The sequence below is a fragment of the Hippocampus bargibanti genome, linkage group LG10 (assembly GCF_051943395.1).
Source record: "Hippocampus bargibanti isolate YZ-2025 linkage group LG10, ASM5194339v1, whole genome shotgun sequence".
NCBI classification, from domain to species: domain Eukaryota; kingdom Metazoa; phylum Chordata; class Actinopteri; order Syngnathiformes; family Syngnathidae; genus Hippocampus; species Hippocampus bargibanti.
Genome location: NC_142743.1, coordinates 1,320,001 through 1,338,185, shown reverse-complemented (window position 1 = coordinate 1,338,185; position 18,185 = coordinate 1,320,001). Strand labels below are relative to the sequence as shown.

The 18,185-nt window shown below is 41.0% G+C and overlaps 1 protein-coding gene across 10 annotated transcripts in view; it reads left to right on the top strand.

Moving 5' to 3' along the window:
* Positions 1-463: 463 nt before the first annotated feature.
* Positions 464-18,185, top strand: part of LOC148892033 (VPS10 domain-containing receptor SorCS1-like) — a 147,493-nt gene continuing 129,771 nt past the window's right edge. For all 10 annotated transcript variants that reach the window (XR_016116132.1, XR_016116131.1, XM_089005432.1 and 7 more), the window contains exon 1: positions 464-1,410. Coding sequence is in view for 8 of the 10 variants with exons in the window: in XM_089005432.1 (XP_088861558.1) it covers positions 778-1,410 (633 nt within the window). In the remaining 2 variants the exon portion in view is untranslated. The remainder of the gene's footprint in view (positions 1,411-18,185) is intronic.

Sequence of the window (18,185 nt, the reverse complement as noted above, 5' to 3'; positions counted from 1 at the left end):
TGGGGATGTCCTTTTTATCCCCACTTTTGCACTTATAGTAAAAATGTACTACTAAATACGACTGTAAATGACAGTCGGTTGACATAATGCAAAGGAGGAAGGTAGACATCAGTGAGGTGCAGTCAGGGGAGGCAGGTAAGGGCCTGCCTCACCTGTCATCACCGAAATATCAAATGAAAAAATACATTAAACACTTATATTTATTTAGTGATTTGTACTTCAAAGTTCATTTCCATTTAACTTCACCATTTTTGGATTTTTTTTCAAAAAAGTATTACTGGTAGTTTCGGCCCTAAATACATAGGGCCGAAACTACCAGTAAGACTTTAGTTCGCTGAAAAAGCATCTTGGATAAGAAGCGAAACGTCTGACACCTTCAAAGAAGTACAGATGACGGCTGAAGAAAACTTTTCATCGATGGATTATTATTATTATTATTATTATTATTATTATTATTATTATTATTATTATTATTATTATTATTATTATTATTACCCTTTGAGTTGAGGATACAGAGTGGACACACGGAGCGAGAGTGTGTATGTGTAGGGGGAGGGGGGTGCGGGGGGGCATGGTCCTGCCTCGGTGGATCTGCATCTCCTCCCCCTGCGTCTGTGGCTTCAAATTCAACTAGTATCAGTTTGACTGCGTAGCACTTTTTGGAACGCTGCACTCTGACAACTTGGTCAGCGCTTTGCATATTCAACTCCAGAAAGGAGAGAGAAAAGAGAGTGCGGGTGCGATTCATAGCAGCAGCTTTTTTTTCTGCCGTCAACAATGGAAAACAAGATGCTTCTTTGTTCAAAGTGGCACGGTGCGCTTTGGTTTGAAATGTTGATGATTATCTCGCTATTGCAAGGCGCCAACCCCGAGATAACGAGCAGGTCATGTCAGGTTGGAAATGTGGTTTTTGCCCGGGAGGTATTGGTAAAATTTGTGACAAGTGACATTGTGGCACCATTTCAAGAAGTTGACGGAGACAGCGATGAAATGGAGAGATCCCGGGCTGCAAGTGTCGGAACTACGAATCTCCGGCGCACGTCTTTCACCCGTAAACGCGCTCCACACCGAGCAGACGCATCAAATCTGACACGGAATACAACAACGCGACGCTCAAACGATGAAGTCGGCGAGAACCTCTTTTCCATGGGCAACATTTCACAGTACCGCGGACGTGGCGGTGCGCGCGGAACGCGCGGCAAAAGGAGCAGCGTTGACCGCAGTGTTGGTGGCCCGAGTCCGCCTTCGGGAACCAGAGTGACGCGCTCTGACCTTTCCTGGAGCGGCGAGCAGAGGAGAGCGGGCGGCTCCAGGCAGGACGAGCTCAAACTTAACAGTTCCACCTTCACTTTGACTGGGGATTCATCTCACAATCAAGCTATGGTACACTGGTCTGGCCAGAACAGCAGCGTAAGTGATTTATTTTGTGCCCGAAAAGCACTTGTCGTCGTCCTCAGGTGGGACACACACACACACACACACACACACACACACACACACACACACACACACACACACACACACACACACACACACACACACACACACACACACATATATATATATATATATATATATATATATATATATATATATATATATATATATATATATATATATATATATATATATATATATATATATATATATATATATCATAATAAAATAAAAATAACAAAACACCAGAGTCCATGATTTACAGCTGTTAAAGACGGGAGTCATAAGGCAATCGGTTGTGTACCTTTGATTAATTTGGGGAATGGTATGCCCTGTGACTTGAGTTTGATTCACAACACTGAGCAGAACTACTGCTTATGCCTAATTGACCAAACGTCTATACATTATTACAAATGAGTTTTAAAGGGTTATACTGCAGTTCCTCTGAGTGGATGTGTGTCAATTACAAACACACAATGAGCATATTTAAAATAAATGATAAGTGGATTTTTCTAAATATTGTCAGCCAAACGCCCCCCTCACCGCACTATACTACAAATATCTGTTGACATTTTTAAATAACATGAACACTTCTGTCAGGACATTAACACAATACTGTATATATATAATGCATAGTCGTAATGCTTTTTAAATTGGAGGTTATTCAGTGACTCACTTGTTCACATCACGTTCAAAAGAGGAGTGGTGCCATCAGAGCTAAACACTGGTTGACACACTTTTAAATCAGAAATATGATTTACCAATGTGTAGTAAGCCTAATCGGTTAGCAAACATCATGAGTGTTGAACTCTTCTGACGATTGTGATGAATGTTGGATTCATTGGATTGGATTGGATTGGATATGCCTTTATTAGTCTCACAGTGGAGAAATTCATGAATGTGAGTGTAAGGTAACCAAGAAATAGACACATTGGTAGGATGCCTACCAATGATAGATAGACAGATATACAGTAAAGTCTCGTTATATCGATATCAGATATATCGATAGTCCCGGTTATATCGATACTATTTCTATGCACGCACGGAGAAAATTACATGCAAACAGGGTCGGATATATCGATAGTCCCGGTTATATCGATATTTTTCGGACTCCCTTGAATATCGATATAACGAGACTTTACTGTAATAAAGATAGACAGATATAATTTACCAAAAAACACCACATGACAAAATAGTTTGAAAACAGCTGGGAGACTTTAACATGGCACAGTATTTGTCTGTATGGACATTAAATTAATTACAAAATGAATACAAGAAAAAAGAAAGGTTCAGCAAAGCCGAATAGGAACACCAGTATTTCTAAGATACTTTTTTTTTTGTTGCTATAGTTACACAGCTCACTGCAATGTATTATTGCTTTAAACTTTTATTAACTGGGGAAAAATGTCTTTGGGGTTGTTAAGCAAAGAACATGACAGATCATGGTGAAAATATACGTATTCCTTTGCTGCAGGGCCAATGGCTGTTTTTTCACAATCAAAACACAATTAGAAACAGCTCAGTGTTGAAGGTAACAAGAAATATAAAATGAATCACTTTGTTATTTGCTTTCCCGTAAATGTTTGCATGTCTGTCCTGTAACTTGGCTTCCACAATAGAATAATTTTATTTTTTGTGTGTTCCACCAAAAATCACTAATAGGGACAGAATTTACATCATGCACCAATTTTCCCTGGACTCAAAATCCATCGTTGCACCATTGGTTTTTCCTTGGATTTAACAACTCATTTCCACTTTGAATAAAGCAGACCCTCCAATGTGGTAAAAAATATCGTATTTTGCAATGTCAAAAGTCAAAGTCAGCTTTTTTGTCATATATGCGAATATGCATGACATACAGCACAGATGAAATTACTGTCCTCTTGGACCCAGCGTGCGAGGCACTTACAATGACTTTAACAAACATAATAAACACGAAGATAACAAATTTCCGGGAGAGAGAAGAGCTGCTGCGTGTTCACATGCCGCTATCCTGGGAAAAAAAAAACAAAAATAACAAATAATATGACAACACAAAGACACAGACACAGTCATTCATTTCTTCCGGACTTGCTGTACCCTCTTTGTGATTACATGAAGCAGTTCCAGATGAAAGAGGAGAGGATCAAAGCATCCTTTTCAGCAGTGGATCAGGGATGTCATGGTGGAGTGCGCACGTCTACTACAAGCTAAATATTGAAAGCAAACACATGTTTGCTTTCACGAAGCTGTAGCATCCATTGACAAAAAAGATTGTCTCACATCTCCTGTCCCACATAAATCTGCTTCAATTCCAAGCCGCGGCACTTTCACATACGCATCGGCGCTCTGCGCTGACGCTCCTTTGTTCTTATCGTGGGCTCCTCAAGCCATGCATCCATCCAAAAGATAATGCTACTCATGAAAAGATCCTTCCTGTTTCTTTTGGTGGATGAAAACAATTTAATAGAGTAATGCAAAGCTGACATGGCACTAAATTTGGAAAGTTTATTTATTTATTTATTTATTTATTTATTTATTTTGCAAGCTAAATTGTCCCCGATCCTCACAAATATATATGTATGAATAAAAGATGAGTCAACATATTGCCAAGGACTGTGTGAAGAATAAAGTTTTTTTGCAGTTAAAATGAACCTTACAGGCATTTCGGTTGTCTCGTGATATTTGATGATGTATATATTCCAGATGAAAGTGAGACATTAATGAGAGTGATTCAAGTCGACCAGCCGCTTTCACATGAGTCAAATGGAATACAGAAGCACACCTATTGATCTGGTCACGACCTCATTCATACTTTCGTGCTACTTCGACTTACCTTCAAGCAAATGCCTAAGCAGACAGGTGTCTGGTGTATCAACACAAATAGTACAGTCGGGCTAAAATTACCGTGGATTCTAATCAGAAGGCAATGTGAAAACAGGATACTGTCTTTGGGGGTTGTAGCATGTTTTTCTGGTCGGGTTTAACACTTTACTGGGACTATATTAGTTTCCATTCCGAATGTCAGTCATTTGGGCCATCTCTCAAATGGATTTATACTGAGACAGTCTGAACAATGTTCACGCCACAGCTTTTGAGACAACGACTATTTGAGTTTTTCTTTCATCAGAATATATTCTGGCCAAAATTAATTGGACACGAGTCATGAGCCTGTGCTGTGTGCAGAGTGAAATTCACCCATGTAGATCAAATAAGGTGACATCAAGGTTGCACTGAATGTCAATGTCTTATTTATAACTTGGGACACATACTCATAACCATGCTGGTGACACCTAGTTTATTGCTAACTACTGAATATTGTTCCCTTAAGTTAGTAAACGCCCTGTATTGTTTCTTTTTTTTTAACCAACATTTGACATTTGAGCTGTCATGGCCATGACATAAAACGAAATACGTAGTTGCTACTTGTCACGGTTTGCAAGGTGGCGATGGCAGTTGTGGATCCCAATAAGCAGGCAGGAGGGAGCTGCAGGTTGTATTTGAGAAATTGTATTAAAATAAAGTCAACAGGAACAAAATCTAAGACATTAAAATCATTTGAACAGAAAAATACAAAGTATCAAAGGATAAACCAAGAGTAAAAGTCTGCCAAGATTAAACAAACATGCACAGCAGACAATGCATACACAATGCATACAATTGCATACAATGCATACAATACATACAATGACCCGCCGCCGAATGGTCGTGCCGGGAGTCCTTTTGACTGCCACTGATTAGAACGACCAGCACTTGCGAGGCTGCAGGCAGGGCTTACAGCCGTTGGTCGCCAATCCGAACGTGGCAGTCCGCCACTGATCGGGACGACCAGCACCTGTGCAGATGCAGGCGGGGCCGACAGCGCCACCCGTTGGTCGCCAACCAGATCATAACACTACTAGTGAATCTGAGCAGTTATTCTTGATTGTCTTGAAAAATAAAGATCCTTTCCCAACTTTGAGATGCTGTAAATATTTCTGTTGAATGCAGAACGTGACAGAATCAGCCGGCCAAACATGAATCCCGCCGACAGAGACTGGATCCTGTCTGCCCTCGCAGATCAAGCAAAGTGGCTGAGCCAACTGGGTCAGGCCGTCGCGGAGGTCCGTGGCGACGTCTCCAGGTTGGCTCACCGGGTGGAGAGGATAGATGTTGGGCAAAATTCATTTATCTTCGTCTGGTTCGGACTTCGTCGAGTTTCTTGATGAAATGCCAGTTGAGTCGATAGTTGGTACACAGCAAAAACTACTTTATTCAGTAACAATCGAGAGAAACATCTCTAGTTGGAGCTCGACAAAAGAAGAACCACCGCCTGCCTCTTCAGGCTTAGTTTAAAGAATACCGCGACAGTCTGTTGACCAATCAGTTGCGGACAAGTCCATCTTCCATCCAATCAGCTACAAACAACTCAGTGTTGGGAGGGCCTTAGACTGTTTGTGGAGTTGTTGCCTCTTTGCAACGACTATTGAACTAATAAGCTTGATAATGCTATGTAAGTAAATTAAACGTGCAATAATCATAATATGTACTAAGCTAAACATGAAATAACATAATATGTTTACTAATCTAAGCATGAAATAACGTAATATGTTTACTAATGTGCATAAGCACTCTATCAATAGAAATCAGCAGCGCTTCCGCCCCGGCGGTTCCGCCTTCTTTGGCTCCGTGCCGGGAGCCCAATCTCCCGCACCCGTCGCGTTACGGAGGGGAGCCTGGACGCTGCGCACAGTCTTTAATGCAGTGCTCCATTGTTTTTGACCAGCAACCATCCGTTTACAACACTGATGCGGCTTAAGTGGCATACATCACTAGCTTGCTCTCCGGCCAGGCGGCGTCTTGGGCGTTGGCCATCTGAGAGTCCAATCCCGAACTGCGATTTGTTTTGCTTTGTGTAAGCGGGTTCGGTAAATGATACAACTTCTGGATAGAGTTGAGGTTCTTTATTAGGATGGCTGTGTTGGTTGGAGGGAGAAGGCAATTGACATGTGTGGCTCTCATAGGCTCTCATCAGACTGACTTGCAGCAGCGCGCATGCTCCTTTGGTCTATAGCCAGGCATCACTAGTAGAACATGCAAATACAATTTGCTCATATCATTACATCTCCCTTTCTTAATTGAATTATTTAATTTTAACAAATGTAGTGAATTTAATTGTCAGTAATTAGCAAATTTAAACTTGAATAAAGTCTTTCCAAAATTTGCAATAATAAATGAAACATTCAATCATTTTTTTTCACCACATGATCACTTAGAAAAACATGTATAATGGTTTCAGTTTCACTTTCCTTGAGGATTTGCGGATAGCATGTCCTGGAATTAGAGGGGTTATAACAGTCTCTTTTCATGTTGCTTCGAGCACAGCTTTCAGTCGTTCGTCATGTTTAGCTCTGGTGGCACCCCAAATGATGATGTCATCCATCGAGGTATCAACTCCTACCAAGTGCTCATATATCATGTTGAATGTTTTGTGATAAACTCAGGAGCTGAAGCAATGTCAAAAGTAGTGGTGGGCCGTCAGGGCCAGCAAGGCCTTCTCTGCTGGCCAACATAATCAGACATCATTATCATAATTATAATAAAAGTCAATTTCATTAAAAAAGTATTTTTTTCTAAATATGTGTATAATTATTCTACATACTGTTTTCTTGATGTTATATTATATCCATTTGGTTATGCTCCTTTCAGTGTTGTAGTTTTAGGTCAGGGTTTTTAATCCAATCAGAATTCAGCTAGTTTGTGTCGCTAGGCTGTATGAAATCTGACCGACGCCTTCAGAATCAACAGTGAGAGCGTCTGTGCGCTGTACATGAACGGGCACATGTAGTTGATACACAGTTGCGATAGCCAATCAGATCACGAGTTGGCACAGTAAGGCCAGCTAGAGGGCCTCGCGTTGAACATGACGTACGCGTCCTGTGATTGGATACTCACTTTACCTCAGCCCTCAGCGGAGGCAGTGCTATGCAAATCAACCAAGCTGACAACAGATCAGACCCGGAAACTTTAGCAGAAAAAACAAGTATATCTACTCGCTTTTTTAACCCGCAATGGCTGAAGGAGAGGACAACTCAGATTTGGTAGCAGATATACTCGCAAGGCCATTCTCAAGACCGACCTTTCAGGAGAAGCTAGACCTTGTGAGAGGAGGCCGGCCGACCCCCGAGCTAGCTAACCTGTCGCAGGCGGGGAAAGGGTTTGTCCGCCATTTCCATTCGAGCAACTATGAGCGGTATCCCTGGCTTACGGCTTCCGATGAGCCCCGACTAAAAACAGAATTGACTGTAATGTATGCCATGACTGATTTTGAAGGGAAAATTCCAGCTGATCTCCTTGATTTTCTTCGGAATAAAAAACTGAGTGAGAGTATGGCACAACTTTACGCACTGGCTTGTTTGGCTGTGACAATCCCTGTGTCCACTGCTTCTGTTGAGCGGTCATTCTCGGCCTTAAAGCGAATTAAAACATACGCCAGAAACACGGCTGGACAGACACGGCTTTCAGCACTGGCCTCCATGTCGATAGAAAAGGATTTATTGTTGGAACTGAAACGCACAGACAAACTGCACAACGAAGTCATTGAAGTCTTCTTGAGGAAAGAAAGGAGAATGGATTTTGTATTTAAAAAGTGTTTTGGAGGACAACCGTTTTGGTGAGTGCAAACATTTTTATTTACTTATTTTTTCACTTGTTTTTGAAATGTTATTTCATTCATATTAAATCAATGGTAAATAAATGAAACGACAAATCTACAAAAAAAAAAAAAAAAAAAAATCTTGCTCTTTGCAGTGTGTAAATAATGTGCATTGGCGCAGCTGTGTGCTTGTAGTGGAAGCACTCAGAGACTTGTGTGATTGTGTCGCTGTCGCATGTAGGCCTATTCTCAAGAACAAATGAAAAAGATTTGTTTACTTTTATTTTCAACAAATAGTTCGTTTTGTGAACGTCTTGTTGTTTTTCTTATATTAAACTGACATTTTGTAATTTAGCGTAAAATCTTGTTAAAGATTGCATATTCTTGGTGGACTTCATAAAACTTTGTGGACAAATGATTTTAAATTTCCTTTTATTTTTAAGTGTTTGCAGTATCACGTATAGTATAGTGACAAGTTCTAATTGCTGATGCAGATTTATTGATGTGTAATTGCTCCAGAAAATAGCCTGTGTTGTAGACGATTAAGATGATGCCGCGTCCAGTACTGCGTGCGTGTGCTTTTGTAAATGATATCTCCAGCCGTTGTGTATTACGAGGGATATTTGTTCAAGTCGGACTAAGCAGGACTTCACTGAAGGCCTAGGTGTGAAATGCACGGACTGCCACTGGTCAAAAGGTAGTCTTAGGAATCTGTATCTTCAAAACGGAGTGTTTAAAGTACATAGTTTGGAATTTGGCTCATCCAGCTTCATCTGCCAAAATCCTGAAGAAGCATCTTGCTTGCTGAAATACTTTGTCTTTGAAAACTGTGCCATAATCTCTTCACGAGTAGGTATCTTGAAGTGTTCTCTCTTGATGGCTCTGTTTAGATCTCTTGGATCCAGGCATATTCTGAGTTTTCCATTCTTTTTCTCTACGACAACAAGGGAACTCACCCAGTCAGTCGGCTCATCAATTTTCCTTATCACATGCCTGTTTTCCATGTTGTCCAATTCTGATTGTAGCTGTTTTTGTAGAGCAAATGAGACTTTCCTGCATGGATGTATGAGTGGTGGCACACTTTTGTCCACTCTGATTGTGTGTTCTCCTGGTAGGCAGCCTAACCCTTGAAACAAGTCTTTGTACTTCTCCATCATTTGATCATATACTGTCTCTTTTTGTCTGTCCACGACAAAAACTCTCTTCACTCGGTGTAGTCTCTCACATGCCGACAATCCTAGTAGACCCTGCACATATCCCTTGGAACTATGATGAAAGATAGCTTATGTAATTGGCCTTTATGTGTCACATTCACAATGCATTTTGCTTTCATTGGTATGACTGCACCCGCATAAGCTGTTACTTTCATGTTTGCTCTATGTATTTTTGGTCTCGGCCTGATCTTCATGAAATCAGTCTCTGAAATGACATTCACATTGGCTCCAGTATCCAATTTGAATTTTAGATTAATGTTGTTCACTTTCAGTGTAGTGATCCAATCTTTTTCTTCTCTTTCATCTTTAACAGCATTCACATAAAGTTCCTCCACTTCATAATGATCATTTACTGCATCTACATTGCCTTTCATTTCTTGGTTCCTGCAGCAACGAGCATGGTGATTTGCTTTGTCGCAGTTTTTACATATTTTCCCATATGCTGGACATTGCTTTGGGGGATGTTGCGTACCATAAGGAGTACAACATTTTTGTTAGAATATCTGATTGTTGGTGGGTTGTCTCACTTTTGCTTTCATATCAGCAGTCTTGTTTTTGTTGACTCTGTGTGCATTTCTTTCTACTGCATCCACATTGCAGCTAGAATCATGTAGCAGCTCTTTAGCCTGTGATTTAACAGCCTCAGCGGCTCTACACAGTGCTAAGGCTTTTTCCAGGTCCAGATCTGATTCTCTGAGTAGCCTTTCTCTCAGTTTATTGTCTGTAATGCCACACACCATTCTGTCTTTGATGAGTGATTCTGTTAATCCACCAAAGTCACATTCGGAATGCAGTAAGCTTCAAACATTTCCATTATTTTTGAAAGCTTCATCTTGTCATCCTCAACTAAAATGTGAAGTTCATGCTACCTGGTTGTGTGTGTGTGTGTGTGTGTGTGTGTGTGTGTGTGTGTGTGTGTGTGTGTGTGTGTGTGTGTTTGTGTGTGCGTGTGTGTTTGTGTGTGTGTGTGTGTGGGGGTGTGTGTGTCATGTTTGTGGGCGTCCTATCTCCCATAGTAACAGCAAGCTGACTGACAGGAGAGTGAGAAAAGCATGCAAAAGTATAAACGAACATATATGTACATGAAATTCATCGAGTCCGAAAACACTTTTGTGTTCAGCGAATGATTAGTTAATAATCGTGAATGACCTAATTACAGTAGATATTCCGTCACCCTGTGAAGTGGTTGAGACTTCAATGACGACATCAGATGTGAGAGCTCTTTGACAAATTATATTGCTGAACTGACTCCATTAATAGGACGAAGTCAAACACCTAAGGTACGGGTTGTTATTTGTACAGACTTTTACACCAAGCCCAAGGGGCTCAGAATAAAAATCATACTAACTAGATGAATACGTAAAAAAATTGGGACAGTTGGTTGAAGACACTGTAGTGCAGGTGTGACCAACTTGGTACCCACGGGCACAAATTAGGCCCCAATACCACATGAATTGTCTGTGGGCCTTTCCTAAAAATAGCTAGCCAGTGATGTGGTATTGTGATTTCTTTGGAATGTCCTAAGATTTGATCAGGAACATCGGCAGTGATTTATAGAAATAGTCTTTCTCATTGATATTCATCTGTTTACAAATTACTTTGAGAAATCATGTACATGATCAGTGTTTTTACAAAGAAGAATTCATCCATCTCTCCCATCGCTCCCTCCCTTCTTCCCTCCCTCCCTCCCTTTGTCCATCCATCCATCCATCCATCCATCTATCCATCCATCCATCCATCCATCCATCCATCCATCCATCCATCCATCCATCCATCCATCCATCCATCCATTTAACCGTTACAAGCGCCGCGGGCGGTGCCAGAGCCTGTCCCATCTGTCATGAGGCTGTAGTATTTTGCTTGTGTATTTTTGATGTTCTATTGAAGTTGTATTTTGGTGGGCTTTTGGTTTCAAGCATTGTTTTTCCTGGCACCTTGTCACCAGTGATTTCGGTTTTTACTTTGCCGGTGCAATTTTCTTTACTGAATATTTTTTTTGGAATTGCACTTTGTTTGAGCTTACATTTTTTGAATCCATCCTGAAACATAACAAGATTCGATCAGAATCTAAAAATATCTGAGGATAATTGCTGTTAGAAGTCTGACATGAGAGGATATAGATTATGTAGTTAAATAGTGGCTCAAAATACCAGAATCATTTGATTAAAAATATTTGTTGATGGATTTGATATTTGATGATGGGTTAGCTGTTGGTTAATTTTATACCTTGATATTGAACGCAATATTCTGTGGGTCTTGGAAAATCTGTCAAAATATCCGAAAATTGCAGGAATTCCAGTGTAGTGATCAATACAAACGGCTGACATGGAATGACTCAAATGGTGACAACATCCATTTCATGCCACTGTCATTCTTTCTCTACAAGCTTCTTCATCCGCTGCGTCTATAGATTGTATGTTGGAAGAAGAGAGCACCTGGATCAGGCTGAGGTCTGAGGTCCAAACAAAAAACAGAGGGTAATTTACAATATTTTAATGTTTAAGGAAAAGAAGAAGAAAAGATGACATGGGAAACAATATAACACTGGGCAACTGATGATCATGTAAACAGATATTTTTCCTGCGCCAAGTTTAAACAGATACACATCTGTGCAGATGTTGTCCTCATGAATGTGTCTTTGTTTTTGAGCACATTTCCCCCAATCAGACTGTTAAAAAAGCAGCGCAATCACAAATCACTTAATTTTATGCCTCCATTTTGACATGCTTCATACTGACCCTGGGAGGTAACTGAATCGATATACTGGACTGTGCAGTGCCTGTGGCGACACTAAAATTCACTGACCCACAGGCTATTTGTGGAACTTTTCCTCAGTTCGTGATTTGCTGAAAAACGTGCCCATTCACTGTTTTTTTGTTTTTTTTTGTTTTGCTCTCTTAAATGCCCTGAGGCGGCCTGTGGTTGACTGGTTGGCGCATCGGCCTCACAGCCCAGAGATGCAGGTTTGATTAAAGCCTTGGGCATCCTATTGGGAGTTTGCATGTTCTTCCTGTACCTGCATGAGTTTCCTACATGTACTCTGGCTTCTTCACACATTCCAAAAACACACATAGTTGAGGATAAAGTGTTTCAGAAAATGGATGAATGGATAGATAAATGCCCTAATATGCTATGAAATAGTGCTTGAAACAACTATCTTGTTGCCAAAAAAACTCTGGTGAAGTCAAAAATACCTCAAGAAACAATTCCCAACATTTCAGGAGGAGTTCATTCCTTGTAGGAGGGCTTTGTGTTCTATAGTGGTGGTTGTTGGGGATTATTGTAAACAGAAAAACAAAACAAGGCGTTTTGAAAATATCTGTGTATGTGTCGTGATTTGTCCATATACTGAAAATACTTTCTGCTTTTTGAGTAGGCCCCATCTGTTATTTCAGTGCTTCTTGAAATCGGTCAGGTGAAGGCATCTGGGGAGTCAGAATTTGCCACGTGTGCTAATATCACAACACATTTACTTCAACTTTGTCATTACCGAGTGAAAATTACCATATATCCCTCGGGTGAAGCTTTGATCGTCTGATCCCCACATCTCACAGCCTGGAAGTTATCCGAGTCTATCAGGAAGTAAAACTGAGCTGTTGACACATTGCCACTTTGGATCATATTAAGGTCTTCTTCATTTGCAACTACTGCTCAGAAAAAACAATTCAGTCACATAGAATTCATCTTTAGTTTAGAATAACATTTGTCTTTTAGGAGTTGACAAAATCTACAGAAAACTCTTTGAAGATTACATTTTTCCTTATTCCATATTTGGAGAGAGATGAATGAACAATAATCCAGATCAACATTTAAAGTCCAATTATGTTTTGTCAATGTATCACTCACCAATCTTAAATTCGGGACAAATTGTTTTACCGACCTCTGAGTAAATGTGGTCTCGATTCTTTCTTCTTTCTAAAATGTGGGTTTTAATGAGGTAACGCAGGGTCGGCAACCCAAACTATTGAACCAGCCTTATTGGAATGAAAAAAAAAGCAAACTTGTCTGGAGCCGCAAAAAAATTAAAAGCTTTATATAAGACTCATAATAAAGGCAACACATGCAGGATATAGCTTACTATCAAAATAACTAAGTAAAAGTCAGTAAAATGACAAATACAAAATGAACTTTCGTGATTAAATAATAATTAAAAGTGGAGGATGACACACCACGTGACTCTGTTGTAGGATTATGCCTCAAGTTTAACTTCAGTACAATATAAATTAATTACAGTATGTTTCACTGCTTTGATTGAATTAAAGACATGCAATGAAGACATTTTCATGTATTTTTTATTTTGAGAATTGGAAAAAACAACATTGAAGGTGCAATTGGTGCGCGCGCATCTTGCAGTCAGAAAACATGCTTTTGAGTCATAATAGTGTTGTGCCCTTGGTTGTCAGAATTGGAAGAGCACACACAGAGATCTCGTCTTTTATAGAATTCCTGCTCATCGACATACCTTCAAAAGAAAAAAACCAGTTAAAGTTATTGTTACAAGCATTTGAAGTGAGAGTTGGATTTAGGAATAAATGCTCGGCAAAAAGCAGAGACATCATTAGAATGCGCGCGCCATCTTGGAGGCAACGCTTGCAAACATTGAAACTCATAAAACTCCACAGTTTAACTGCATTAGAAAACGTTAATAATGTTTGTGTCATGTTTGTTCACCTACAGAAACCATATTAAAATAAAAAATAAAAAACAAGAAATTCCTTTCCGGGTGGCCCTGTAGTTGAGTGGTTAGCACGCCGGCTTTACAGTGCAGAGGTTGGAGTTCAAGAGCCGGTCCGGCCTCCCTGTGTGGAGTTTGCATGGTCTCCCTGGGTCCATGTAGGTTTTCTCCGGGTCCTCCGGTTTCCTCCCCCATTCCAAAAAAAACATGCATGGCAGGCTGATTGAACACTCCGATTTGTCCCTTGGTGTGAGTGTGTGAGTGAATGGTTGTTTGTCTCTGTGTGCCCTGCGATTGGCTGGCAACCAATTCGGGGTGATCACTTTCTCAGTCAGGGGAGTTCACAATATGACGTCACTCCGGCATCGTCATCAAATGTAACTGGCAGGTATCTTGTCATTGGTTGCCATGACAACAAAAATATAATTTATTTGGACTTGTTCTGTAAAAGTGTTTAATGTTTCTATGTGAACATTTATATGTGTTTTTCGTAAAATCGTCTTCCATACTTTGAATGTTTTGTCATTATCACTTCCACTTCCGTGTCATGTGTTTCGATAAACGAGAGTAAGGCGAGACAGACAGAACAAGACTAATGCTTAGAGAGAGACAGAAACAGAGTAACTGCTCGACAGAGAACGACAGTCTAAAGTCTACATCAGCGTTTATCTACTTTCGGTTAATAAGGTGCGCACAGTACGTCATTAATTTGCTTATTTACTGAATGTTTTGTCAAACTTATTGTAATGTTGTCGTTTCAATGTCCTTTATAGTTTTCACGGTGTTCCAAGTGTTTTACAATAAACGCTGTGACATCAGTCCAAAGCATCATCCTTGACTGGGGTAAATACAGTGGAAACGTGCTCACATCAGTGAAAACGTGCTCACATCAGTGAAAACATGCTCACACAAGTGAAGACGTCCTCATGCATCTTGGAGCCGCCGGCGCGCAGGTGCTTCCCACCCCAACAGCAAGGTATCGGCTTCGGCGCACGCGCATAGCAAGGTACAAGCTACATCGCGTGACATTGCACTCAACCACGTGTCACGGAGCTAGCCACAAGCTACTTAGAACATCGTCACACTCAACCTCAAGACCCAGTCCAGCCTCCATGTGTGGAGTTTGCATGTTATCCCGCATGGGTTTTCTCTGGGTCCTCCGGTTTCGTCCCACATTACAAAAACATGCGTGGCAGGCTGATTGAACACTAACTTGTCCCTCGGTGTGAGTGATAGACCAGATGGTTGTTTGTCCCTGTATGCTCTGCGATAGACAGACAACCAATTCAGGGTGTCCCCCGCCTAGTGCCCGAAGACAGCTAGTTAAGGCTCCAGCACCCCCCGTAACCCTAATGAGGATAAAGGGGTCTGAAATGGATGGATGGATAAATACCATTGCTAAAGCATTTATCGAAATAGCATTACAGTACAGCAAAACTCTCCAAATCTGCCGCACTGCCAGCACATTATTTGCCAAGTGCCAGGGGCCCGAAGGGTTTAATGGCCAATCAAATATTATAATCAATTGTCAGGGGGCTACATGACTGTCTTTTTCTGCAAACACCATTTGATGATGACTAATAAAAATAGATAAATATAATATTCCCGATAAATCGATGTATAGATATACAGCAACAAACAATTTAATGTTCGAATAACCTACCATGCATGCTTTTAGAATGGAGAGGTAAATCTGAAGACTTAGAAAAACAATCCACACAGGCACAAGGAGAACATGCAAACTCCAAACAGAAAAGCCAGTACGGTAACGTGACTATGAAGCCAATGTGCTAACATGTCGGACAGCATGCCGCCTCGTGTATAGCATTTTAAAATGTAATTTAATAATTTAAAAAAAGATATACCGTAAACCATATTTATGCATGAGGATGTTGCAGTCACAGAAAATTCAACGGGCGCCTCATTTCCTTCTTGTGTCTGGCATATGCTCAGCGTTAACCTGATATTATCAGGGAAAAGAACAAGGTTACAACGGAGAATATAATTTCTAGTGTTTTCTGGCAAATGCTAATTAGGCTCCATACTCCACAGGCTTTGAGAACAGGATCCATTTGAAGACATCAGGGCAGGAACATAATGTACATTGTTTGTGGTCAGCGCAGTTGTAGTTTGTCCGTCTCTGGTGGTGATCATTGTGTCATTTCATACTGACAATTTACATGTTACATTTACCTGGACTGTCCTTTTCTTGTATGAAATACTTTTGTCACATCCCAAACGAAGCAAAGATGGTTCTCGCTTTGATTAGAGGGTAGTAAGAGACAAGATACATTACAAAAAGGGGTTTGTTTGACTACGTAACAACGCACCGACAAAAAAAAACTTTGAGAGCACTGGTCAAGAAAAACCATGAAAGAGGAATGCTAGTGATGTGGCCGACTGTGCTGAAGCATCAAGGCGTGTGTCGAGTAAACAAGTGAAACAATTTGTGTTGTGCGATTCGAGGCGTGGGTCGCGTTCGCTTGTGGCCACGCTCAAAGCTTCACTGGTCATTTGAAATGAGATGGTTCACAAAGCGACAATAAGCTGACGGCTGACACTGACACACCAAACTCGCATCTTAAATCGGCATACCTGTCAAACCTGGTGAATAGTTGCTCTTATAAATGATTACAATTCCCATATAAAAGTTGCAGTACGGCTACATGCATGCGCACATTATGCTTTTATCAATCTGACCGTACACAGGGAAAAAAAAATATACAATTGAGGATTACTTTTGATGGTTGGGCGTGTCAATAGTTACGATAGGAGGCAGCATTGTCGTTGGCTACCAGCAGTTGAGACGAGCTGGATTTATAGCAAAATGGTCTTTGTAAGATCCATCCATCCATCTATCCATCCATCCATTTTCCGTACCGCTTATACCACATTAGGGTCGCGGGGGGTGCTGGAACCTATCTCTGCTGTCTTCCGGCACGAGGCGGGGGACACTCTGAATTGGTTGCCAGCCAATCACAGTGCACACAAAGACGCACAACAGTCACTCTCACACTCACACCTAGGGACAAGTTGGAGTGGTCAATCTGCCTGCCATGCATGTTTTTGGAGTGTGGGAGGAAACCGGAGGACCCGGAGATAACCCACGCAGGCCGGGGAGAACATGCAAACTCCACACAGGGAGGCCGGACCGGGACACGAACCGGCGACGTCTGCACTATGAAGCCGGTGTGCTAACCGCTTGACTACCGGGCCGCCGTCTTTGTAAGATCGGTTCACATTTTTTTTTTGACATTTTTTTTGGATTTTTTTTCCTCTGGACATACATTATGTAGCACTCGTCATCCATCCATCCATCCATCCATCCATCCATCCATCCATCCATCCATCCATCCATCCATCCATCCATCCATCCATCCATATTCAATATTGCTTATCCTGAACTGGGGGATGATAGCCTATCACAGATGGCCTTTGTCAGAAGGCGAACTACATCTTGACCTCGTCGCTAGTCAATTACAGGGCACATGTTGAGACAAACAAGCATTCATACCTACATCCACACCCTCACTATGTGAGAAGCAATTCTACCGTGCCTACACAGTCACGAAACTGTACCACCACACCATCAGTGACTCACACCGGTCATTATAAGGACAGATAATTAAGTCTCAATTTAATCACCAGAGTCCCTCGTTGTCCACTCATGAATAATGAAAAATGTATTTTAATGAAACACCAGCATTTCTAGCAACCTGACCTGTAAAACGGTCAAACGAGCCCCCTTGAAGGGACTTGTAAACTACGCCCATAGTTGGAATTCCTGAATTGAGCAGTCGGCATGACACCTGCAGTGTCACGTCACTGGTGACCGTGAGTGTATGGTTGAACAACTGAGCATCCAGCCTCGGTCGTGATACTATAACTGTCAGGCAAGTGGAAATGGTGTGTAGTCCTGTTTGTTAAATGAATAGAGAAGACAATGAAGCAATGAGTGCAGAATTGTAGGATTGTGTGAGGTGCGCATGCCACCGTCACCATGTGCACCTATAAGGTGACACAAGTGCACTCAGCAAATTGGGAAGCTTTTGTTTGTTTATAAGCCAATCAATTATAATTGGTGTTTATGCCTGGAGATTCATTTGGAGAATAGCATATACTGCATTAATATCCAAATATATTAAATTAATATTACATTTGTGTGAATACATGGTTGTGTGTGGCCATGGTTTGCGAATGAGGCCCGTTATGTGTAAGTGTAGTCAAATCACATTTGATGCAAGTA